Source organism: Centrocercus urophasianus, unplaced genomic scaffold, assembly GCF_019232065.1.
Source record: "Centrocercus urophasianus isolate 14NV4802_14NV808 unplaced genomic scaffold, USGS_Curo_1.0 seq_73, whole genome shotgun sequence".
Classification (NCBI taxonomy): Eukaryota; Metazoa; Chordata; class Aves; order Galliformes; family Phasianidae; genus Centrocercus; species Centrocercus urophasianus.
This window is the reverse complement of record NW_024885344.1, coordinates 4486258-4512345: the sequence shown is the minus strand read 5'-3', so window position 1 is coordinate 4512345 and position 26088 is coordinate 4486258. Positions and strand designations below refer to the sequence as shown.

The window sequence follows — 26088 nt, the reverse complement described above, 5'->3', positions numbered from 1 at the left end:
ATATACCTCTACTTCCATTTTCATAGTTTCTTAATGCATGCTTTAGGTTTCTGTTTCTCACATTTAATACTTTAATAGTTGTAAACAGGATCAAGAAGCTCTCCTTGGGAGTTCAAATTAACAATTGTTGACATCAAAATCAAGACTTGCAATGAATATAGCAGATCCTAATTTGCATAAAAAACATTTACTGTAACAGACTTTTATCAAATGAAGGTGCATCAATTGCTATATTGAATTATACAATCCTGCCATGGTCTTACCATTGATTACCGGGGTATAAACAACAATTCCAACCAAGTTTGGATCAGATACAGTTGTGTCCAGAATAAGGCCACCAATACTGAAAGACAAAGTACAATATTTAGGATAAGGCAAACAGACACATTAGTCATTATTACAAAACTGTTTTAGTAATCTCATCCTTGTAATATCACAATTTTCTTCTCAGTTTATCTTACTAACCTTTTTTACTTGTCAACCTCATTAACTTGCTACAGTTACTGGCTTAAATATTACAACTGGTTGTATAACAAAGACAACAGAATTTCATGCAATCACTCATCTTTTAAGATTCATAGCTTTCATTTGACTAAATCACAGTGTTGCTAAAAAGTTGCAGGAGATGAATAGTTTGAGTAGTTCACCATTTCCTTCATTAGATATGACACACTGCTGCTGAACCATTTCCACAGTGTATTGTTACCTTCTCCATTCATTCTAAACCATGACTTAACTATGTAACTTCCTAATTTTTGGAAGATTAGCCTCCATATTCTAGACGCTCCTTAAATGTTTCTTTTAAGCAAAGTTAAATTAGATATATGGAGACAGAGGAGAGCCAAGGCAAACCACAACAGACTCACCTGCTTATAATCATGGCAGTTATAACAGGCTCCCATCCTGAATGGAGAACAGTTCTAGTAGCTGGGTGTTTGGCAGCTATGACAATCCCCATAGGAGTCAGAGCCAAAAAAAAGGCACCAACCAAAGGAGATATATAGTAATATGTTTCTGAAAAATAATACAGAAAAGTAAGTGTTTTGCTCTCCAGACATAATATACGTTGTATTCTACATCAAGCAGTTGAGAAATTTTAATAGTCTTTATCACTACTGTTTTCACTATGCTGTCCACTACTGCATCAAACAATATGGTTGGTATAACATCTACCGTATGTGATCACCTTCATCCATCCCATCAAGGACAAAACTATCTGTGCAAAGTAGGAACCTTTGAAGAATGTTTTTGTTTGATGCTTAATGATAAAAATGCAATAAAGATGTGGAATATAAAACATTATTTTGTTACACATCTATTAAAAAAAAAAAAAGGAACTGAACATGTTGAAAATATGTATTTTTTAATATACAAATTCAGAGCATATGTAAATCTCCTTCTTGCCAAAGCACAGATAATATGCTAACCTTCCCCAACACAGAACATCTAAAATGATGCAAGCACCTGGTATAATATTGAAACATTCTTATTAGTAGTTCAGTTGCTTTATAATCTGTCTGCAAGACTGGAAATCCACACCCATAATTCCACTGCCTGCACCCATCCATCAGAACAGCATCATATTTCATAGAAACACAAATACAAATGCCATTAACTGAGTACCATCATAAAACAGAACTAATAATGCAGAGAGCTGTCTCCACAGAAAGAGTAATAAATTTTTCGGCTTAGTTCAGTCTTAGAGTCCCCTCCACTCAGAAGCCATCACAGTGATCCAGAAATTCCTAATTCAACAGTGTGGTAAGCAACAGAAAATGTATTCTCATGGCAAATATATACGCAGCTCATAAAAACACCTCATTTTTGCATATATTATTTTTATGAGAAATGTGGCAATGTATTTAATGTTAAACACATTTCATCTGAATTTTCAGAATTTGGACAACTCAGTGCAAAATACAGTTTAAATTAACAGGCTGAAGTAGTTCTATTTTTTTTTTTTTTTAAAGTAGTATTGAGCCCCCAGTACAAGAAAGACAGGGAGCTGTTGAAGAGGGTCCAGAGGAGGGCCACAAGGGTGATCAGGGGACTGGAGCATCTGCCCTACGAAGACAGGTTGAGGGAGCTGGGCTTGTTCAGCCTGGAGAAAAGAAGGCTGCGGGGTGACCTCATTGCAGCCTTTCAGTACCTAAAGGGAGCCTTAAACAGGAGGGGAATCAACTCTTTGAAAGGGTAGATAACAGCAGGAAAGGGGGAAATGGTTTTAAGTTGAGGGAGGGAAGATTTAGGTTGGATGTCAGGGGGAAGTTCTTTCCTATGAGAGTGAGGTGCTGGCACAGGCTGCCCAGAGAGGCTGTGGATGCCCCATCCCTGGAGGTGTTCAAGGCCAGGTTGGATGGGACCCTGGGCTGCTTGGTCAGGAATTAAATGGGGAGGTTGGTGGCCCTGCCTGTGGCAGGGGGTTGGAGATTCATTATTCTTGAGGCCCCTTCCAACCCGGGCCATTCTGTGATTCTGAGATGTAGAACACATAAACTCTTCAACAAAGACAAATACCCAGTATATATAAAAATATTCCCACCCAGGCATTATGACTTATTACAAAGCTTGCAAATTCAAGCAATTACTACTTTGATGTTATCATGGTGGAGGGAGGGATAACAGCTAAAATTACTCCTTAAGAATCATTCCAGTATTTTTAGATGTTACTGTCCTTCTGCATTGACTGGTAACAACCTCTGCAGCAGAGCTGGCACAAGGGACTAAGATTCCTATCACAGTGTAAGCTAAAAGTAGAAAGCTATCAGAATGAGAAAGAGACAAAGTCCAAAAGAGAAGTAATTTTTCCATTCCTTTTCTAGCTATTTTACAATATATTATATCCTTCCTTCGTAGTGCCTTTTTTCAGTCTTTTCTATCTATAAGCAAAGAGATGGGCCTAATGTAAAAAAGTCTAACTCAAAAGAACATATACATGATACTTTTGTTCTGTCAAACAATAAAAAAGAAGAAAAAAAATATTGATAGAAAGTTCTTGAACTTTTTGTCATGTGGACCGCTGCTTACTGCACAGCTAAATGCATTTAGCAGAGGGTTGTTAGAGTTAGGGTAGTATGGTTGTGTTGCGATTGGACTTGATGATCTTTAAGGTCTTTTCCAACCTGAGCAATTCTATGATTCTATGATTCTTCCCTCCACTTGCAGCAAAGAAAGATCCCTGTGTATACTACAGTTGGTCACATGGAAAGGCATCATTTATTTTATACCTATTTTCTTAAACCTTTGGTACTTCCCTCTTTTTCTCCTTTTAAGAGACGTTATGTTCCTTTTACTTATTCATTTTCTCCCTCTATGTCTGTTCTCCTCATATGCACCCAAGTTGAGGCACTCACATACACCAGAGCCACAATAACTGAAAGGTCAGAATGAGAAAACAGTTCAAAGATCCTCTGTTGCAAAACAAACAAACAAAAAACACTTAGCAGCAGAATAGAGATGCAGTGTTGAGCTTTATCCTAATTATTCACCAGTTTTTAAAGATCTCTCACTTGCACACTTGCCCATTTACTTTTATGACAGGATTTTTACTAACATAGGAAATTAAAGTTCACAAAGCATGGCATTAACAATGTAAAGAACTTGTTAAAACATGTTTGTGAGAAAAGGGAGAATATTTAACTATCAACATCAGTCTCTAAGCCTTGAGAGCTTGTTCAAGAATTACTAAGAACACTAAAAATAAGCATTCTTCTAGTCAACTATGTTGTGTAACTCCTTCTTCTGGGAAATAAAAAGAAAAAAAAAGCACAAAGATAAAAGAGAAACCATTCCAGCAAATGTACAATGATTAGTAACCAAGAGCTACTTAATAAGCAGCTTTTAATAAATTATGTAAAATAAAAAATGCATATACAAATGTATCATCCTGCCACAGAAATGTTTTATATGGTATGAGAAAAAAAGGAAAAAAGTGGAAGACAGTCTTCAGTGTACAGTGATTCATGAACTATAACCAAAATAATTGCAATCTACATGTGCAGTGCAACAGGACTGTAATATTTCAGAAATCAACAAACAGCCAAAAGCAATGGAAACTTTGCAACTCTTAGGAAACGCAATTAACTCATGGCTGATTTTCAACCCTTTTCCACTATAAGTGAACTCAACAACAGCAGCTACATGAAAGAAAGAAATGCGTACCTATACAATATGACAGCTTTTCAATCTACAGTGAGGAAAGCAAAAGTTAGATAAACTTTCAAGAGGGTGAATATATGTTTTATAGTAATTTTTAAAAAGTGTTTAGTGATGTAAAAGATGATAAGAAAGAAAATGCAATAGGTGTTTTTTTTACATGCATGAGAGAGGGCTGTCAAGACTACTCAGGAATAGTAAAAATTTCCTCTGAGACAGCAAGTGAGAGGAGTTATTTTTTTGGCCATATTTTAGTGTTTGTACATATTTTACTACGTACAGATGTCTCAATTTTATCATGGAGAAAAATACAGAGAAAAATTTATACCTGACACCTTTCAATGGAAACAGACATAGACCAGATTATAAAAGCTACCCAGTGTTACAAGAGTCATAAGTCTCTTCCTGAAAAGAACAAAAGCCAAGAGTGGTTCTCAGAAGCGGAGATGTGTGATGTCAGGATGACTCCAGAGCTTAGATTTAAACAAAACAAAACAAAACAATAGCGACAAAAATAATACAAACTTCTGTTATGATAGTATACTAGCACTCTATTAGGATTCCCTGCTTAAAAAGTACTAGAGAGAATGATGAATGGATGAATAGGCTATCAGCCATGCTCATACTGCTAAAGAGGAAAAAATCAGATATACATATTAATCAATTTACCCTCTTAGAAACAGCATGCAGGACTTTCCTTTAGCTATGGGACACTCTACTGGTAGAAAAGTTTACTACAAAAATCTTAGGAAACTGTAACGTCCAGATGCACCCCAGCCATATTCAATTCACAGAGAAATAAACAAATTATTCTACAGTAGCTGGAGAAAGGGAAATGGAATAACTGACCCCCCTTTTAGGGCTCACTTATCTCCACTTTTGATCACTTTGTAATCTTTATCTGGTAGATTTTTACATGGTAGATGTAATCCTGCTCAGTCTGCTTTGGTGGCTCTGCTATGGAGTTTATGACGTCTACTAGAGAAATATAAATTCTAGAAACACTCAACAATTCTTCAACGAAGTTGAGCCTGTGAGCCTGAGTAAATAAAGAAGGAGGAAGGAGAGAAAAGGTTCCCAACCAAGTCCTTACTGATCTTCAATTTTTTAAGCCCCCATCCCCTCAGTAAACACTGACAGCCATCAATCATGTCTGGAGAACTCAGATGCACAACATTTATTCCTTACGCAGGTATCTACTGCGATGTACTGTGCAGTGTGGTGCCACTGAAAATAATGCAGCCACTGGCAGGAATTAGATATGAATTAGAACTACACTACTTCTGGCATTGGTCAGCCAGGAGAAGAGGAGGTTCAGGTTCATCATTGCTCTCTACAGTGAGCTGAAAGGAGGCTGTGGTGAGGTAAGGGTTGGCCTCTTCTCTGAGGTAACAGTGATGGGATGAGAGGGAATGGCCTCAAGTTGCACCACATTTAGGTTTGATATTAGGAAACCATGTATTTACGGACCGTTCTGTAGTTAGAACAGGCGTTAAACGAAGTCACCCCGTGAGCTCGAGTGACGAGGTGCCAAGGGCGGGCCTGGAGCGCCCCCTAGCGGCAGCTCCGCCCCCTGCTCGAACGGGGAACACGGCCAGAAGGACGCAATCCTGTGTGAGAAATTCCTTTCCCCTGGCTATGTAAGTACGTAGCAATGTGTTAGAAGGCGTCGTGATGTTATGCAATACGTACAATGCGCAGTAATTACGAAGCGCACGAATTTGAATCATAAAGATGGAGGCAGTTCAACACCTTCAGTGCAAAGGGACAATTCAACAGGGCTCTGGGAAGCAAATAACTGACACGGGGCATGCAAGAAAACTGGCTTCTCCCTACCTGCCATATAGCTACCACCCCCCACACAAAAGAGGCTTCTAGGGATAAATAAACCGAGGAACATACTCACCAAGGCAAGCATAAAGACCCTGACTTATCCACGCTAGAATAGCAAGAGTGATAAGATCTCCAAAGCTTGCTGCTATAGGAGTGGCAACATTGTCAGGATTAATTCCAGTCTTCTTTGATCCAACAATAACTCCAACCATTATTATTCCTAGATTCAACAAAGAAGAAAGAACAGTAATGGTATCTACTGTTGTAATCACTTAGGAAATTTCAAGATAATGGCAAGTGGAAACCTAGTAATTAAGTCTTTGCTTTTGTCCCTCCCACTTGACTGACTACTCTTTTAAGTTTCAGTCATTTTAAAAAATTAAGTTAGATTTTAAAAGAAAATGACACTAAGCATACACCAAAAAAATCAAGAACCATCTGTATAATGTATTATTTTGCTTATGATTAGAATTAGCGAGACTGAAATTGTAAATCAATCAACCATTCCCTGCAGAAAAAACATTCAGCATATTACTTCTACGTCCCATTAACTTTGGATGATTGAAATTTTAATGCCTCTACCCTGAAAACAGCATTAGATAACATATCCATGTGTCTGAAATTGGGAAAAACTGATATTACAATTTTCATCTATTTTAGCAAGTAGCATTATTTATTGCAGGCTAAATTAGGAGCTCACTTTCAGAAAAACTGCCTAGAGAATCACATGCCAAGAAATTCTCAACAGGACTGAAATGATGTCAGATTTCCAAAGTGCCTGTTTCATGCAAAGGAGGTTGATGTTCAGATAGTAATTTCCTGCGCAAGCCCATCACCAGATAACACCAAAAGTTTATTTTCATGTCCACCTAATATATGAGAAGGGGAAAAAACACATTAATGTTCCCCAGCTCTCCTGCTGCTCTTAATTCTGTAGCATGATCAAATTCAATGGCTTTGTAGCTATTAAAAAAAAGTGTAAGCTCTTAATTGAATGCATAACCTTAACAATTTCATAATTTTTGCATAAATAAGCAAGTCAATTTAATAAAAAGGAAGCAACATATTTTACTTGATCTACTATTATTCAGGCTTCTGATACTCTGTTTTTTTAAGAACATTTCAAAGATAGAGTCACTCCTTTTTCACCCTTCTATCCTGTAAGTACTGCACTCTACAGTTAAATATTTCCTGACAACTGGCAAGAGACGTTTAAATCCATCACACTGTGTGGCTCAGGACAGATACATCGATGCTGCTTGCAGAAGGGGACCTGAACTTGACCCAAAGCCTTCACACAGCAAACCAAATTGTTCACTTCAGAAACAAAGCAGAGCACAGGATAATACACGAGCAGCATGGATAAACAGGAAGTTTGGATTCAGCTGATCTAAAATCCAAGCTCACTTCATCTTAATTACAAATATGTCCTACCTGCTTACTATTAAGAATAAACTTTGTACATCACTGAATACAGAAAGTAGGAGAAAACAAATTCTTCACCCTACAAGGTAAAATCTAAAAGACATATGTTTCGTTTTAGACATGCTAAGGAGGACAGAAAATCAAATATTTTTGAAAGAATATGACAGATGTATGCAATACTCAGGCTTATATGGAAATTGTAAAAGGGCATCCTACCCGTAACTGTGTTTCAGATGTTTTAGACCCTATTGGACTTAATTTTTTCATGAACAGCAGCATAATATACACTCAGCATGCAGAGAGAATTAAAAAGCTATAAAAAGTAACATATATTCTTCTTTTACCTTGTAAAAGAGAAGCTATGAATGCAGTTGCTACACTGCTAGAACACAGAAGGATTGAATGACTGAAGCTGTATTTGCCTTCTGGAATCCAGCCCAATATAACTGCTGCCACTGCTGCCAGAAAACCAACTACTGTTGCCTGAACCTGGAAAAATAAAAGAAGGAAAACAATTGTTTTTTAGTGATAAGTGACTCCTAAAATAGTTGATAGTTTTAAGAGGATTGCAGAATGATTTTGTTATTCTTTCCTCCACATCTATTTGCAAGCTGTAAAGGGAGCATGCTCCGCTCATCTACTTTGTGGAGACAGTGATAACTCTAGCTGACCAAGAAGAAACATCTCATGCTAACAGGAAAGGCCTTAACCACAATTCACAGACTGAAGAATAACAGAAGTCAGATTAGGGAAAAGAGCTGAGGAATTACAAGGAGCAAAAGATGAAATGCTTCAAAGAGGTTCCTAAGCCACTTAAAACAATGAAGTCACAGCATAAACTTTTCACTTATTCTTGAGTATGTTGCTTTATAACACAGCACATGAAATAGTTCTTGAGATTAAGAAATAGTTGCTTTGGAGATCAAACACTCCTTTCCTCAAATGAACAAACTATTTAAAATATTGCTTGTTACCCAAAAGCTCCATCACATATTCTTTAAACGTTGAGTCCAATGAAAATACAGCATTGAAAATATTTGGGAGGTCAAATTCCTTAAAAATGTGCTCTCAAAAAAATTAAAAGGAAGTACCCTTGCTGCAGGCCCAAAGAATACTTTACTTTATATTTATTGTGATAAATATAAGTTTCTATTGCTTTATAGAAGAACTATGCAGCACTAAAAAAGATCAGTCACAAAAACATTGCACATTAAGTATGAGACTTAAGTAGAATTTGTTTCCTTTTAACACTGGACCCTTCTTGTCCACATTTGTGGTGGGCTTTTTAAATAACTTCGTTTACTTAAAAAAGTTAATAAAAAATCAATTACACTTACCTGTTTTAAGGCCAAATTGCCAATTATCAAGTTCCATTTCTCAATGGGAGAATCCATTTTTCCAATATTTACCTGTCAAAATTGTAAGAGAATTTCAGACATTTGGGTTTAAAATTGTATTACTTTGAAAATTCACTAACAAGGCAGAAACCCACAAATAATTCAACTCTCATTGCAAAAAGAGACATTTTGAAAGTAAATTAGAACTTCTCTGTGCTTTTTCAAGTTAAACATTCCAGTTGATTTAAAATTGTATTTAAACCATCTATACAAAAGTAGCTAAGCTCAGTGCAGCTTTACATGCTAACTTGTTTAACATTAGCTTATTGTGCAAGGTACACTAGCTGCCTTGTGTTCCAGGAATGTCCAGGCACCACTAGTGATTAGATCAGAGGCTGAAAGGGAAAGTTCTCAGTGTTCAATCACCACAGGCTGAGCTTGTTTCTGTGGCCGTTAAATTCCATAAGCCAATCAAAAACTGCACAGGAATACAGTGTATGAGCACAAACACTCTCGTGGGAGTGTGTTAATTGACTGCAATAAAAATACTTGCATCCAGACATTGGAAGTGATTAGAGAAGATGATAGACCACATCTCATTGCCTTTAGTATTCTAATTTTTCATTTATACAGCACAGCTACAGACTTACGATGCTTTAATGATATAGGTCCAATTGAAACACAATTGCTGGAAAGACAGTAAAGTAATTATTCTGACAAAAAGTATGCACATACTTTTACTGCAGTATTTCATACCTGCATTTATTTTTTGAATTAAACGAAAACTCTGAAGATAGCATGTACCACTGCAATATGACAATATTTAAAATAACTTCCTTCTTGAACTAAGTTTTTAATATTTTTTAGCATAAGCTGCAGTGATGTTGTCCACAGAATCCTAATCTTTAAAGCACTTTATATTTCTTTATAGGTCTTAATGCATATTTTTTTCCTCTTCTGATAATTTCTGATTGGTTTTACTTCTGTTCCATATTGTTCTATTTGTGATATTAATCAGTTGTGCAGAACAAAGTATTAAAAAAACAGCGGCTTAAAAAAGGGAAATGAAATAAGACACTATCTCAGTCTGCACTGTCATTATTTTATGGTGTTTAAAATACAGTCAAAGCTCCACAGGGAGGTGATTATCCCTCTACTCTGCTCTTGTGAGGCCCCATCTGCAGTACTGTGTCCAGGTCTGGGACCCCCATTACAAGAAAGACAGGGAGCTGTTGGAGAGGATCTAGACGAGAGCCACGAAGATGATCTGGGGACTGGAGCATCTCTCCTACGAAGACAGGCTGAGGGAGCTGGGCTTGTTCAGCCTGGAGAACAGAAGGCTGTGGGGTGACCTCATTACAGCCTTTTAGTACCTAAAGGGAGCTTACAAACAGAAGGGGAGTCAACTCCCTCATCCCAAGCTGGATGTGGCTCTGGGCAACCTGGTCTAGTGACTGGCAACCCTGCACTTATCAGGAAGGTTGAAACTAGATGGTCATTATGGTCCTTTTCAACCCAGGCATTTTATGACTCTGTACAAGGGTAGATAATGGCAGGACAAGGGGAAATGGTTTTAAGTTGAGGGAGGGAAGATTTAGATTGGATGTCAGGGGGAAGTTCTTTACAGAGTGAGTGGGGAGATGCTGGAACAGGCTGCCCAGGGGGGTTGTGGATGCCCTGTCCCTAGAGGTGTTCAAGGCCAGGTTGGATGGGGCCTTGGGCAGCCTGGTCTAGTATCAGACATGAAAGTTGGTGGTCCTGCCTGTGGCAAGGGGGGTTGGAGCTTCATGATCTTTGAGGTTCCTTCCAACCAGGGCCATTTTGTGATTCTGTGATTCTATGAACCACCTTTGTATTCTTTTTAAATATATACAATCAATGAATTAAATGACAGGCAATGGAGAGCTTTTTTTTTTTTTTTTTTGTTCTTTGAAGAAGCATTTAAAAAGTATCCAAAAAAACTGTTAAAACAGTAATTTTGCAAAATAGCCAATCCAATCCAAAAGTGAGCTGCTACCAGAAAGTGCAGTTCTTTTTCCCCTACCATTGGCTACATGTTTGTCATTCTTCAGCCAGATCCACCAGTTCCACGAGTGAGTTCACATCAACTCGCATGTCAAGCAGAGACTGATGGAAAACATTCTTTTGTGTAGTGAAAAGTTTGGGTTTTTTTTTCTTACAAAATGATCTGATCCACCCATGGTGGCACAAATACTCTTCGGATTTGAAAGGAAGAAGGAAAGTAGGAGGACTTCTTTCAGCTGCAGATTTCTATTAAGTGAGGTAAAGTTTATTGATATACTGTGGAATACACGAATCCAAACAAAAGGCTTGTAAAGCCACATTGCTAGCCTGATAACACACAGTAAAAATGAGAGTCTGAATAAAGTTTACAGGGATGTCTGGATGAGTGGGTTTTAGTGTTTTTTTTCTTTACTTCCTCTTAAAAAGGGAGAAGTAATAAGGAGAAAAGGCAACAGTGTGAATAGAGAAGATGAGAATGACGCAAAAAAAGCCAAAACAACACTGAAGAATACAAAACATATCACATACATATCATGCTTGAGCAGGCAGTTGACCTAAGTATACCTCATACACTTTTCAAGGAGTAAGAGAAAACTGTTTACATCCACGCTAATGCCAAAGACAAGTACAAGCTATGCCCTGAAATTGACTGAAACCACAGTCTTGAGACAGTGAAATGACTGATTCCAAACTAGAATAATCAGTAGCAAACAGCTAAAGCAGAAATTTGAGCAAGAAGATGAAGGTAGGTGATCAGGTAAAACTTGAAACCAAAGGTACTACTGATTAGTTTACAACTCCAAAAGCACAGACACAAATACAAATTCATATGCAATTATAAGCTAGCTGAGCAAGAATTATCTCCAACACTGAAGTCATGCTAGGAATTTTATCTCCAAAGTAAAGTTATTCACAGGGGCACAGTCTTGCATTTAGGGTGTATCTGGTGGGGAGCTGTCTTTGGCAAATTTAGGAGAGAAGATTAATCATACAACTGCCTGCCAATAACTGCTTAGATATGTCCTGTATTAATATATTCCTTCAGTTTTCACTTAGGGTGAGGATAACAGAAGCAAAGATGGGATGGCTGAAGGGAGTCACAGTCAATTAAATAAAAATTTATGAAATGTGCAAAAGTCAGAATAATCTCAGAGAACTGGCATGTAAATTGCAGGTCCAGTAACAAGCTGTTTGATTAAACTTTTCAGAAGGAATGATACTGTACAATATCGCACCTGTTCTCAAAAACTGGGGAAGGCAGAGCAACCACTGCAACTGTTCATGAGTTTAAAGTCTTGTGTGGTTCTATGTGGTTCAGTGATTGTGTCATCAGGAAATGCCAAGGAAATCAGAGCTCCCATATGCAACACTGCATTGTCTGAAGAAATGTATGCTTTTCCAGCCTCTTCTTGGTCAGTTAATCTACCTTTATGTTGGCAGTAACCTGGCTTGGTCAAGATAGCCATGGAAAATGTTTGCTGTGACGTAAGAGGAAGCCTTTCATGATATGCTTGAATAAAACCAACTGAAGCATCAACTGACTTACGTTTTGGTGAGACTTAACGGCACTGCTAAGTGACACTGGCAATACTCCTCAAACTAAGCCCCTTCATATTGGGCTGTTCTTATGGGGTTTGTGCTTCAAATGGCCAAACTCAAATGGCTCTGAAAAAAATCAAGCTTAAGACACCTGCAGATTATATTATCACACAGATTATGAGATAAGATTTCCATTCCATTCAGGGTTAGGGAAAGGGGAATGAACCCCATAATGTCCATTTTAGTTAATCACTGAGAATGCACCCACTATTGTAGAAACTCCAGTGTCAATTTTCTCTGTGTGAGGAAGATCAACTCCTGTCAGTTCAGTAACAGTTGACAGATGATATGAACTGGGGTTAGCATAACACAAGGAAACCTTCACTGGATTGCTACAGTTATGTCCATCACAGTGTGCATTTGGGCAATGATTCAGTATAACGTGATAATGAAATTTACTAATGACAGAATGGTGAGAGGCCTTGTCAATACAAAGCATTTCAAACTGGATGACCTTGAGGATTACATCAAAAGTGATGATATTCAATAGTACAAGTGCAAGGTCATGCACTTACAGACCAACAATGTTTCTGCCAGAATATGGGAGTGACAACTGGAAATAACACAAAAGAAGAAATACTAGGACATGGTAATTGATTGCAAAGTAACTATGAGGTCCCAGCTTGACATTACTAGGAGAATAAATAGATATAAACAGGAAAGTTTCAAGAGCAATTGTACAGAGAAATATGGAAGTGTTATTTTACAGTGTTATATTGAGGTCTCATCTGCAGTTACACACACCTTTGACCAAGCATTTTCTACAAAGATTCATGCAAGCAGGCACAGGCAGAGAGAAGGTGGCCTTGATGGAAAATGGAACGCTTATCTTACAAAGGAGAAGTACTGCAAAGGTGGCGTCATACAGAAATACATAATTCAGGCACTAGAAATAGTTTAGCCACATAATTAGAACGCTGTTCACAATAGCTACTCCCACACACAGAAAAATACATATGCTAAGGCAGTTTGGCTTGTTTAGGCTAAAAAAAAAATGAAGGTACAGAACATCTCTTGAGATGTAGAAAAGAACTATGACACATACAAAAGAAGATATTAAAAAAAAAAGAAATAGTTATCTTGCAATGCTAACAACAAAAAGAAAGATGAAAAAAAGCATAAAATTATTTAGCTAGAAGGTTAATAAAATCAAACCTTCCAGTTTCATTAACAAAGGTCTGGAATAGCTTCATTTCAGAGTTAAGAGGTCCATGGAAAAACATGTTCAAAATATGTAAAATCTGCATGTTAGCATATTGAAACCCCACCAAGGTCAGAGATATTAGACAACCTTACAGAATACACACGTAAATCTCAATTATCTAATATACTGTTCTGAATGATGGCTTAGAAGAGACCAAAGAAGTAAAATATTGATGTGTGGTGATTGGAAGAGGCTTGCCTTTTTAACGCTGTCAATTTAATAACAGATTAAACAGCTCCTGCAAAAGCCAGATTAAGCCATAAAGATAAAACACTAGTGTTCCAAAGATTTGTTTTCAGGAATTTACAACACCTATCAGAAGAGAAAGTTACTTACTGCAGTTGACAGCCTGGATGCCAAGGTCATTTCCAAATTTCCTTTGAGACCAAGAAGAGCAGGAACCAGGATAAAAACTTCAGTAACATTCTTGAATACATCCCAGTGCTATTTAAAGGATACAGTGAGGAAAAAAAAAAAAATCAATTGAAAAATGCCCTTTAGACCATCTTAAGAGTAGTGCCAAAAAATCTGTAACTCATAATTTAGGTCTCTAAAAAAATCGACCTTTGAAGATTAGACCCAAAAGTCTTTAAGGCAAGAGTTGCTATCCATCCAGTTAATACAGAATTGTGCCTGCATACCACTACTTCAAAAACCAGAATACGAAAAGCAAGCAATACAAAATCTCCTAAACTAATTTCTCCACTACTGCACTTTCTCTGTGTATTTAAAATAGAGATTAATTGTAGGTCACTAAAAAATTATTCTTCCTGTTTTATCAGTATTTATTTTACTCTCTCCGAGAACAGTTTAGGTACTTAATCTGTTTGATGCATACAATTTCTGTTTGATTAAGCATATTAATTTTGGCCACTTAAACTGCACTAATACTACTACATCAAAGTCATCACCAGAAAAAAAAAACATTTATAACATTTATTTGTACTAGCAGGATGCTACAACTTACGCTTACAAAAAAACTAAAACCAAAAATAACAAAAAAAACCTAGTTAAAAAGAAATGTCATTAATTTCAAGGTTTTAAATAATTTCAAAATAGTACTGGGTGCTATGACTGCTCTTAATTTACCGCGATATTTTCATCTCACCTCTTGTGGCTCTCCAGAAACCTCATCTGAAAAAACAGCTAGGAATAAGTTATTAAACAGACAGAGCCTGTACATGAAAAACTGTCTCCTAACTTTTTACATGTGAGAAATTTAGAAGAATACAGATTTCCAAAACCTAGACTTTATAAAACAAACCAAGACAAACTCTCCAATATTATTTTGTGTGCTGACTTCTCAGCACAGTAGCTGTACTACTTTATATGCCTGTCTATTCATGTATTTAATTTCTAATCACAGAAACTAACAAAACTTTAATATATCATTTTAATAAATCATCTTTGTATTCAGAGATTTGCAGCAATTTAAAATATGATTTTAATTTAAAAAAGGATTCAATTTTCAAATGTAAACAAGATCGGAGAAGTTACCTATGTATTTACTATTGAAAAAGAGTAGCTATGAAATGGTTTCAAAGAGCTTCGAATTCTTTGTCTTCCTTAAATTTTTGTTTTCACAACGTATTCTTTCATGCTTCCCTGTTTTACTGACATTATGGTTTCATTTAGGATGGAAAAAGGTAACACTGGCCAATTATTTTTGACTTTGTGCCCCCTCTCTCTCTCAGTCACAGTGCTGGACTGGGAAACCAATAATGACTGGAAGTAATACAGAAGGAAAAAAAAAAAAAAGAAGTATTATCTCAATCCAGATCAAAGAACAGCTAAAAAAAATACACCAAAAGAGCACTTCTGTCCCTTTCACAGAAGAAAGGCATTGGGAAACATTGGGTTGGAAGCCAATAGTGGCGGTAGGCACAACTGCCTTTTTTGGCTGATCATTAAGCTGTATTGTGACGTAAATCACATATTAACAATGTATGAACAAAGCATCCGTAAAAAGAATAAGATTGGCACAGGCAAAGCACAAGACTGAGGCAAAACAGGGTAAGGAAGCAGTAAAGTTTGCTTGTCAATTATAATTTTCCTTTTTCTTGACGCATGAAGTGTCTTTCCATTGCAACTGATTTAAGACCGAGCTTTATTTTCTCTCTCAAGTTTTTGAGTAACAAAAAACAGAATAGAGCAGAGTAATTCCTGTTGGAAGGGACCTTCATAGATCATTTAGTTCAATGTGCCATTCCAGGGCAGTTAACAAAAAGTTTTAAAAAATGGCCACTTCTTACTCCTCCTTCAAGAGAACTTTTTTAACTCTAAGTATAGCTAAAGAAAACCCCAAGACAGAATGAAACAAAACAAAATAGAAGCAGATGAATTTTCCTACTGCCTTTTCATTTTGAATAGCATGGATATTTAACCTGTTTGAATATATTTTTATGAAACTACCCATAAGGGAAGACAGAATCTATTAGATTTTTGCTTACAACAAATTTCAACTTCAGGGAAAAAATAAAAGTAGGTAGGAAACGAAAGTAAATATGGCTTCCAAAAAGCAAAGAGAAAGCAAGAAAGTAAGCTAATCTAATAAACCTTCCTTAGCTGCTACTTTCTCAAGAATTTTCTTCAAATGTCACTACACAAAGGAATGTTTGGTAGGAAACTTCTGCTTTTAACTTCACAAAAAAAAACAACCACTACAGCTGTGTTAAGCTACAAAACCAGTCCTACAGAAGTTCCGTATCAGTAGGATATTAGTGATACAATACTCCAAAACAGGTTTTAAAAAGGTTATTTACGCAACTCTTGAAATTCAAAGGAACTTGTAGTTTATCTTAACCCTGAATAACTATCATCAATTAAATCCACTATCATGAATTAAGATAGTCTGCTTCTATGGACCTACCACAGCTATATTTCAAGGTGAAAGTGATTCTGCAGCCCTGTTCACACCAATAATGTTTGTAATTCCATGTGTTCAGTATACTTAACACTACATAAAAAAAAGTAACACCTGGATATCTAAAAAAGCTCTAATTCACTGCAGAAGAATTTCATGTGGTGTATGAATTTTAGGCATGCTTCCACATATGATACACATTATCTTGGATCAAATCTATACATTATGTCAGAAATCGCAGAGATCCGAAGCACAAAAGGAACATTTATTACTGACCAGAATTTTTAACTGATTCATACTAGTTATTATATTTCTATCTTCAGTTAAAGCAGAAGTAACAGTTCCTTTCCACCAGTTCACTGTGGCTGTGATAATACTTACCAAGTCTTGAATAACTCCAAACAAAATATTTGAGCTGTTTAAGATAATCTGGAAGGGAAAGCAGTTCATAATAGCAGAATCATACACACATTTTATTACTTCTCGTTATTGTAAGCATCCACAATATCATGTGTCAAACTATAAAACTCACAGATTATCTGTTAAAAATATAGTTCCCAAAGCAAATACCAACCTGTACAATATCCAAAACCATGCCAGCTGAAACAGTTCCAAATCCTGCTAGCAAAAAAGGTACGAGTATCTGCAGTGCCATAATACTACTAGATTCCTTGGGTTGCTTTCTACTCCCCTCCACAATAATATCTTCATTACTGTCACTAGACAGATGGTCTTCCTGCAACATTGCATCTGTTTCTGAAGTGTCCATTCCATCACAGTAATTATAACTGGAAAAGTCATCATACTTAGGGCTACAGTTAGAAGGGCTGTGTCCATTACTACCATGAAAAGTTTGTTCTGAGAAGTGATGATATTCTGCGTGCTGCTCAGATTTAACATTATAATTATGTCCTGCTGGTTGTAATCCATCTTGCCAAACACCATTCACTTTTTTGTGTCTTTCATCCTGGTTTATTTGGTAAACAACTGGAACCATACTCAAAAGCAGATTCAAAAATTTATCGGACTGAACTGTACTAAGACTTATGGTCCAGTTTACAAAACCTTCTCTGTCATGAACTTTGCTGTTTGTTTTGGTGATGATAGATCTGTCTTTACAGTTAGTCATAGTGCTACAGAAGTACAGGTTGGAAAAGCACTTTGTCCTTCAGATGTCAGTGAAGAAATCTTGAAGATGAGTTATCAAGTGCCACACTTGATAATTCTAAAACAGATAAATTTAAATGATGCTTTCTTGAATGCAAAAAGTTTTTTTAATGGATCTCACATCTTCAACAACTCCATACACAAATCTGGATCTAAAAAAAAAAGAGAAAAAAAAAAGAAAAAAAAGGTATATATTGTAATGGCATATTACATTTAATTAAAATTAAGAGGAAAAAAAGGAGTTAGGATAAATAAGATATAAAAAACCTGATTTTCATTCAAATTTGCATTTGGAGTAGGTTGTAAATATTTCCTGAAATATATAACGTTCTGATATCTAGTGACTACTAAACTATAATTATTTGATCAATATTAACACCAGTCATGGTCACTTTGTTTTGCTTTCTGCAAGTCATACAAATAGAATTATATCTTTTATATTTAACATGACTGCGCAATTATTTCTACTTTCCAACTTCTGTTATGGCCGAACATTAAACAATGATATATTGGTAGTCTCATGTCATTTGACATTTCCTCCATTAGTAGTCACTTTACCTTCCTCTTCTTTAGCTTTCATGTGGTGATAATAGTTACAGTAATTTACTGTAAGTACAAAATTACTTCACTTGAAATTTTGTTGATCTGTTTTTATTACTGGATGCCACAAATACAAGAAAATCATTGGCACAACCAAAGAAACAAAAGTTGGTCAGACTACACCAAGAGAATGCTGAATGACGTAATTCCACAAGTTCAATACACTATATACAGAATCATAGAATCACCAAGGTTGAAAAAGACCTCAAAGATCATCTCATGCAACTGTCCACTTACCACCAGTATCTCCCCACCAGGGACAGTGACTCCACCACCTCCCTGGGCATCTTGTTCCAGTGCCTGACCACCCTTTCAAAGAATACATTTTTCCTAATATCCAACCTGAGCCTTCCCTGGTGCAACTCAAGGCCATTCCCTCCTATCCTATTGCTAGTCACGTGGGAGAAGAGGCAGACCCCTCCCACGTTGTGGATGCCCCATCCCTGGAGGCATTCAAGGCCAGGCTGGATGTGGCTCTGGGCAGCCTGGTCTGGTGGTTGGTGACCCTGCACATAGCAGGGGGGTTGAAACTAGATGAACACTGTGGTCCTTTTCAACCCAGGCCATTCTATGGTGCTATGAAAAAAGCATAACGTAGTCATTGATAATCTCATTCAAAATATTTAAACAAACCTATACTCTTTTTCTTTTTTTTTAAGTGCTGGTACACACAATAGCAATACTCTCACTAGTGGGGGAACAATAATGTAGAAGTTCCTCAAATGCATATTCTTTGGACTATGGAATTCAGGAGCAAATACATCCACAAGCATTTTAAAGTACTCTATTCCTTCTGCAAAGTTACGTGTGAGGTCACTAAGAGCAGAGTCCAATTGCCTGCAAAGTTCTATGATTCTATGAAGGTCTCCCTTGTACTCCAGGCATGGCCTCACCAGAGCTGAGTACAGGGGGACAATTACCTCCCTGCTCCTCCCTATTAATAGGCTACCCTATTTCTGATACAAGCCAGGATGTCTTCTTAGCCACCTGGGCAGTGCTGGCTTGTGTTCAGCCAAGTGTCTGTCAACCAACACCCCCAGGTCCATTTCTTCCACACAGTCTTCTGGCCATTCTGCCCCAAACCCGTACCGTGTCCAGCCTTCTTGGACCCCTTTATCCTTCAGCATTGAATCTGTAGGGACCCTCCCTACCACTGTCCGGAACAGATCCAAATCCACTGTCTGGAAGTCCAAGGTAGCAGTTTTGTTGACCCCCCTCCTGGCTTCACTAAGAATAGAGAACTGCCATTTTGCAGTCACTCTGCCCAAGACAGTTCCTGACCTCCACACCTCCCGCCAGTCCTTCTCTGTGAACAGCAGGTCTAGTGGGGCACCTCCCCGGGCAGGCTCTTTTACCAGTCAGCAAGTTATCCTCCTGAAGACTCTAGAAACCTCCTAGACTGCTTGTTCTGCACTATGTTATATTTCCAGTATATATCAGGGAAGTTGAAGTCCCCCATGAGCACAAGACTGGTGTCTGCGCAACTTCTGCCAGCTGCTTGTAGAACACCTCGTCCATCTCTTCAGCCTGGTTAGGCAGTCTGTAACAGACCCCCACCAGGATGTCAGCCTTGTAGGCCCTCCAACATGCAAAGCTGGAAAGACTTTCATTTTTACAAACTGCAGGAAACAAAAATAGTTGAAGGTTGGAGGATTTTTCATCTCCTTGCCTATGAAGACGAGGCTCCTACATTCACGTTTATGTTATGATTTCTATACTTTCACTCCCCCCATTTCAATGTTTTTAAATAAGCTAATATTTTTCTATCGTATTAAATTTCACAGAGAATAGAGAGGTCAAAGCTATCAGCCTTACCGGAGATTTACATTTGTGCCCTTGCTGTAAGGCATCTTCAAACGTGAGGATAATTCACCCACATATGGCCACAGCAAGTCAACTTCAGATCTGCTGCTTACAGAAGCATTTGGTTTGCTTTTCTGAGCGAAGACTCATATTTACCATGAAGACTTTCCCCCTACCAATTGCTTTATCCAAGGCAGTTCTGATCAACAAAAGAACACTTTGAAAGCAACAAAGGAGTGTATTGCTTGATTTAGCAAAAGAAAAGTATTTTTTTCCACATGACCAACAAAGAAACCAAGATTCCTGAAATAACTTTTTGCTACCTGGTAGTAACTTGTGCTATGCTGAACCTTTTATTAGAAGCATATAAAAACTCCTAGGCCTCAATTCTAGTTTCCACACACATCATTACGAGTAACAAAACAACCTCTGTTCTCTCCCAGAGGAGCTCTAACCACAGGCCAAAATGGTGCTGGGTTATGCGCTACAGAAAGGCAACAACAGGGAACAATTTTGTTTCTGCCCTGCACAAAGAAGGTTTTAGCTGTGTAAAAGAAAAGATACGGTGCATAAAGAAATACAAGCAGGTGTATCATTAAACTAGCAAACTATTACCAACTTCTGAGACAATAATAAATAGCTTTATTGTAGAAGGATTAAAAGGAGTACAGGAGAAGAGCATTTCGTGGAAACTGGAAAATTAAGATTGCAGAAAGGCTCTGGCCCTGGACGCTGAAGTGGCCAACTGATTTATGAGGATGGAAAGTGGTACAGTAGCTATGATACATGCAAAGGGGAAATTCAGACCACTTCCAACAGGTGAGTTTCAGTTGATCACAAGAAGCATCCAGATTAGAGAAACTTTATTTAATAATTCAAGAATAGTGTGCGAAACTAAGATGTGAAGTGTTCATGATAAAAGATGCTTACATCAAAGCAGTCTCATTAGAGGTCTTTCGGGGTAGTGACACTTGTTTGCTTGTTAGTTTTTGAGGAGTGTTCACAAACAAAGGACTCTATTTGACTCCCAGGGAGTCAAATGAGAAAATTTCCCAATAGCTGTAAGATGGCAGAGTTTAGCTGTCACTGTGGTTTCTCCAGTGTCCTCCACTCACATCACTGGAGTGCTAGGCTGGTGATTCATGGAAATTATTCGTTGCTCAGGAACTCTGACTAGAAGTATTTGGGTTAATTATCCATATCTTTATACCATATGGGTTTCTCTCCTTGTAAGTTTATACTTTCTGTTTTTTCAAGAAATGAACCCCTTGGGGATATAGTGGTTTCACTGAATACAGTGTTAACAGTGTAGAACAGTGTAGAAGTGTTAACAAATAGAAATGGCATCTACAAGTGTGAAAAAGAGATAGAAAAATATTTCAAACAACTGTAAAAGCTTCAGAGACAGACTGGTAGCCAACAGCTGAAACAAAAAAGTACTAAAGCAGTTTAGAAGGCAGTCATTTAGATTTTTCCTACCAAACTGCCTGGAATGATAAAATGTGAGCTAACGGTAAATGCTGAAAAATGAGAACTTAAGAAGATAAAGTGAAAAATATACTACAGTACATAAACCTACAGTGAAAAGTAATTACATCTTCAGAGGATAAGTGTACAGTCCCCTGAATTCAGCTATTCATTTCTAAAAACCTGCTCTTCCAAATGTCACCTGATGCAATAATTTCATTGTGAGTTCTAGATGCTAATATTGCTGTATTTACTTTTTGCTTGCAGCTACAGAAAGCAGCAAACCATCTATAGAACAATATGATCTTGAGGATCAGAAATCCCTGTGAAGCTTTATCATTGACATGAACAATTGCAATTTTATTGTGTTGTCTAGAAAAGATATAGCCAGGTAAAGAAGCAAGCACTACTAGAATAACTCATGTGAAATAAAGGAAGCAAAATGCTCAAAAACGAGTCCAAAACAGGAGGAGATAAGTGAGTCTGGTTTCCTGCCATACAATTAAGCTGAAGAGAAAGGAGAAGTGTGAGAAAAAAAAACAAACAACCAGAAACCAAGAGATAAAGATTCTTTGAGAAGCCATAAAACTGCCTCAAATTTATCATACTTGGCATGTTATAAGTGAAATGAAAGCAGACCCTGTCTTTCTCCCTTCAAGGAAAATAATGAGCTATGCCCAGACATAAACATTTTCTACTCTTTTTTCCTAAGCAGCTACATTTAACAATTTCCTCTTTTCATTCATTCACATATCAATTATTGTGCATTATTTACCTCTCTTTCTCAGTCCTGCAAATGCACACAAACAGAAATACAACCACACCCCACTGTTTGCTGAGGACATATTCCTGAAAAGCGAAACACTTAGCAGTTCAACATACAACAAAGCAATTTTCCCCATATAGAATTAATGCAATTGATGAGTACACCGATTTTAAAAATACCAACAGAGATTGAATGTATGACACAGAAAATGAACAGCAGAAGCAGATGGTATGGAAAATAGACAGGCCCATAAGTAGGAAGAGATGCTGACTTGTGGAAATCTCACACACTTCAGCAATGAAGCTGAACACTGGACCAGTATCACATTTTTCCATAATTCACCTTCGATTGACTTGATTGCTTTTGTTTCATCTGAGGAAGATAAAAGAAATGAAAATGTAATTGTTCAGGATGGAGTAGCAGGAACAGATTTCATCTTCTAAACATTGTTTCAGTCACAGTCTTGATTCAGTTCTCAAGAGTATGGGTAGGAGGTGCTTCTTCCACACATCCTCATGTGTATTCAAAGAATAAAAAGAGAGTCCAGAGGAGGGCCACAAAGATGATCAGAGGGCTGGAGCACCTTCCCTACGAAGACAGGCTGAGGGAGCTGGGCTTGTTCAGCTTGGAGAAAAGAAGGCTGCAGGGTGACCTCATGGCAGCCTTTCAGATCCTAAGGGAAGGCTATAAACAGGAGGGGAGTCAACTCTTTGAAAGAGTAGACAACAGCAAGACAAGGGGAAATGGCTTTAAGTTGAGGAAGGGAAGATTTAGGTTGGATATCAGGGGGAAGTTCTTTACAGAGAGAGTGGTGAGGTGCTGGAACAGGCTGCCCAGAGAGGTTGTGGATACCCCGTCCCTGGAGGTGTTCAAGGCCAGGTTGGATGGGGCCCTGGACAATCTGGTCTGGTATTAAATGGGGAGGTTGGTGGCCCTGTATGTGGCAGGGGGGGTTTGGCTTGATGATCCTGCAGGTTCTTTCCAACCCAAGCCATTTTGTGATTCTGTAATATCCATCACTGGAAGGATTAAAGGAGTGGACATCAGGGCTAAAAGTTTGACTGTACAGCAATTAGTCTGCTAGAGATTAATTTAAAGCATGAAAACAATAGCTATGCTTTTCTAAGTTCATTCAAAGAAAGCAGGAAGAAGAACAGTGAACAAAAAAAACACAAATAGTGTCAGCATTATGATGGGCTAAAACAAACATTTATTGAAGTCTAAGGCTGGGAAAATTAATTTTCTGATTGTTTTCGGAGTTTGGCAAAAAAAAAACCAAAAGATAACACCTAGCTAAATAATACTGAGCTTCTGGATGGGGCCCAAAGCAACCTGTTGTAGTCGAGCCTACACTGAACAAGGCTAGTGACAAGGCAACGTCCAGAGATCCCTTCCAATCTCAAGAATTCTCATATTCTGAAGTTTGGAAGGGGAATTTTGTAAATTTTGAATAAGATTCATGCAGATGAGACAGTATTCTGCACAGCCTCTTCTCCACTGCTGTGTCCTGTGTACGTGCAAGTTCACAGTATCAAGCTGATATCCTTACGACAGAGATGACTGTCACTGACACTGCTGTATCCTAGTGAACATTTCAGTAGAAAGTGAAAGCTACATCAGATCACCTGAACATATAGAGCAAGCAAACAGATTGTTTTATCATTAACCATTTTGTAGAACTCAGAACCAAGGATAGTGTGCTGTGCTATGATTATTTATACCAGATATTAAATGCTTGGTACAAAAAGATGGAAAACGTGCTGAAAAACAATAAATGTCACATGCATAGCAGCATTATGGGCAGTACGTACCACTTTTAAATGTTATGCAGTATACTTTTTAATATGGTGTTTATTCTGTGGCAGTTGTAGGTTAAATCAACAGCAGAATAAAGAAAAGAGAAAATAGCGTGAGGAAAAGAAAGAGATGAAACAACCTCCAAATGCCTTTATGAATTTAAGTAATACACCGAAAGAGCAGCCAGCCTCAGGCTCAATTTTCAGACAAGTTTTAGACTGCTGCATTTCACTTCCTGAACATGTCAGCTTTCGATTTTGGCCCCAAGGAAGGGAAAAGCAGCTGTCAGAAAAAAGACTTGGTTTGCCTCTGACCTTCAATTCAATTAAAAAAAAAAAAAAAAAAAAAATAAAAAAGAAGCAAAACAGAGCCAGAAATGAAGGAGCAGGCTGTGAAATGTGGTTACGTTGCTACATCACCCCAATGGAATGCCAGCACAAAAACTACCTGCCAAAAGGTGGGAAGAGTCTGAAATAGAGGAGGTAACATGCTCCTCTAGATTATGTAACCAGTGGGTACTTAACAGGATGAGTCCTAACTGTATGACTTGGGATCTTGATTACAGGTTTCTAAGGGGGGCATGAACTGCTTATTAAGTCAGGCACTAGAATACAGATCTCACATTGTTTTTGGAGGATAATATCCCAAAGTATTTGAAAATGACATCCACCTTTTTTCTTTCTGAAACGTCTACCCACCATACTGTAGCCTTATGGCTCCAGGCTCAGAACTTCAATAAGGCAATATACACGGGGAACAGTGCCAAAACAGGTCAGCCCGTCTAGTCCCATCTGTTATCTTCAGCATTACTGGTAAAGGGAGGATCTCACTTAAGGTCACATACAGAATCACACAGAATTGTAGGGGTTGGAAGAGACCTCTGGAGACCACCGTGCCCAACCCACGACTGTTAGGATGCCAATTAACAGCTGGTGGGGCTCTAAATACAAGAGACAGATGTATCACCCTGTATTTTTCACATGTTATTACTTACAGTAAGACTGAGCAATAACATTTTATATGCAGCCTGGCTGATGTTCGGTGCTCCGTAACCTGAGATCAAACGGAAAGATTCCGACGACTGCATCCTGGACAGCACAGGGCGAGAGCACGGCAATATTTTACAGGAATTAAAGAAAGCGGTCACAGCTGCCACTCGATATCAACCGGGGAAAGGTTTCACGCTTTCGCGGTGCCACATTCTGGCGTATCCCACGGGGGTAAAGACGGGAGCACAAACGCACACCCGCCGAGGCGAGGCGCGCGCAGAACGGCGGGGCGCCGGGAAGGCTGGAGCCCGCCCGGAGCCGCGGGGATGGCAGCGGGCCGGACGTGCCTCTCCGCTGCCGGCGAGGAAAGTTTCCCGGCCCTCCGCCTCCCTCGGCTGCAGCTCGCCCGCCGTCCACGCCCGCCCTCCCCTCACGTTCCCCCCCGCTGCCCCTTTACCTGGGCGAGGGCGAGGCCGGCGGCGGCTCGCGGTCCCGCTCCATCGCGGCGGGCGGGAGGGGCCACCCGGCGGCGGTGACAGCTCCGGGCTAGGTGAGCAACGCCGCCACTGAGCAGGCGCGCAAGGGGCCGGAGAGAGAGGGCGGGCGGCCCCCGCGATGATGTGGCCGTGATGCGCCGCCGCCGCCGCCGTCGCCGGCCGCTCCGATCCGACGGCGGGCGGGGAAGAGCCGAGCGGCAGCCGCCGCCCCGCGCCGCTGAGAGGCGCTGATGGGATGGCGAGAGGGCGGCCGCACCCCGCAAGGGGGGAACAAAGAGGCGGGAGCTCTCCCTCGGCCCTCCGGCACTCATCTGCCTGAATCCGCAGGTGGCGGCCGAGGAGTTGTGCGAGGAGCTGAGCGCCGGCGCCAGCGCGTTGGGAATGGCGATGGCGATGCGGGACTGTCCCAGGCGGGTCTCACGAATGCTCGCACGGGAACAGAGAGAACACCACGTGTGTGTTTGACCTATTGAGCCAATATGAGGCCGAAAGGCACAGTTTGCCGGGGCACATCATTAGCGGAGATGAGACGTGGTGCACCGCGGAGGTGAGGGGAAGCAA

The 26088-nt window shown here is 38.9% G+C and overlaps 1 protein-coding gene across 3 annotated transcripts in view; it reads right to left on the bottom strand.

The window, feature by feature from the left end:
- The window catches only part of SLC41A2 (solute carrier family 41 member 2), a 49522-nt gene extending 23973 nt beyond the window's left edge, over positions 1-25549 (bottom strand). For 2 of the 3 annotated variants that reach the window (XM_042838023.1, XM_042838025.1), the window contains exons 1-8: positions 25488-25549; positions 17016-17760; positions 13915-14022; positions 8751-8822; positions 7758-7902; positions 6062-6208; positions 867-1014; positions 264-343 (exon numbers count right to left, since the gene is read on the bottom strand). In XM_042838023.1, coding sequence (XP_042693957.1) covers positions 264-343; positions 867-1014; positions 6062-6208; positions 7758-7902; positions 8751-8822; positions 13915-14022; positions 17016-17570 — 1255 coding nt within the window. In that variant the 5' untranslated portion in view covers positions 17571-17760; positions 25488-25549. Of the gene's footprint in view, positions 1-263; positions 344-866; positions 1015-6061; positions 6209-7757; positions 7903-8750; positions 8823-13914; positions 14023-17015; positions 17761-25035; positions 25056-25487 lie in introns of those variants that run through there. The other variant, XM_042838024.1, reaches the window with a different exon arrangement.
- Positions 25550-26088: the final 539 nt, after the last annotated feature.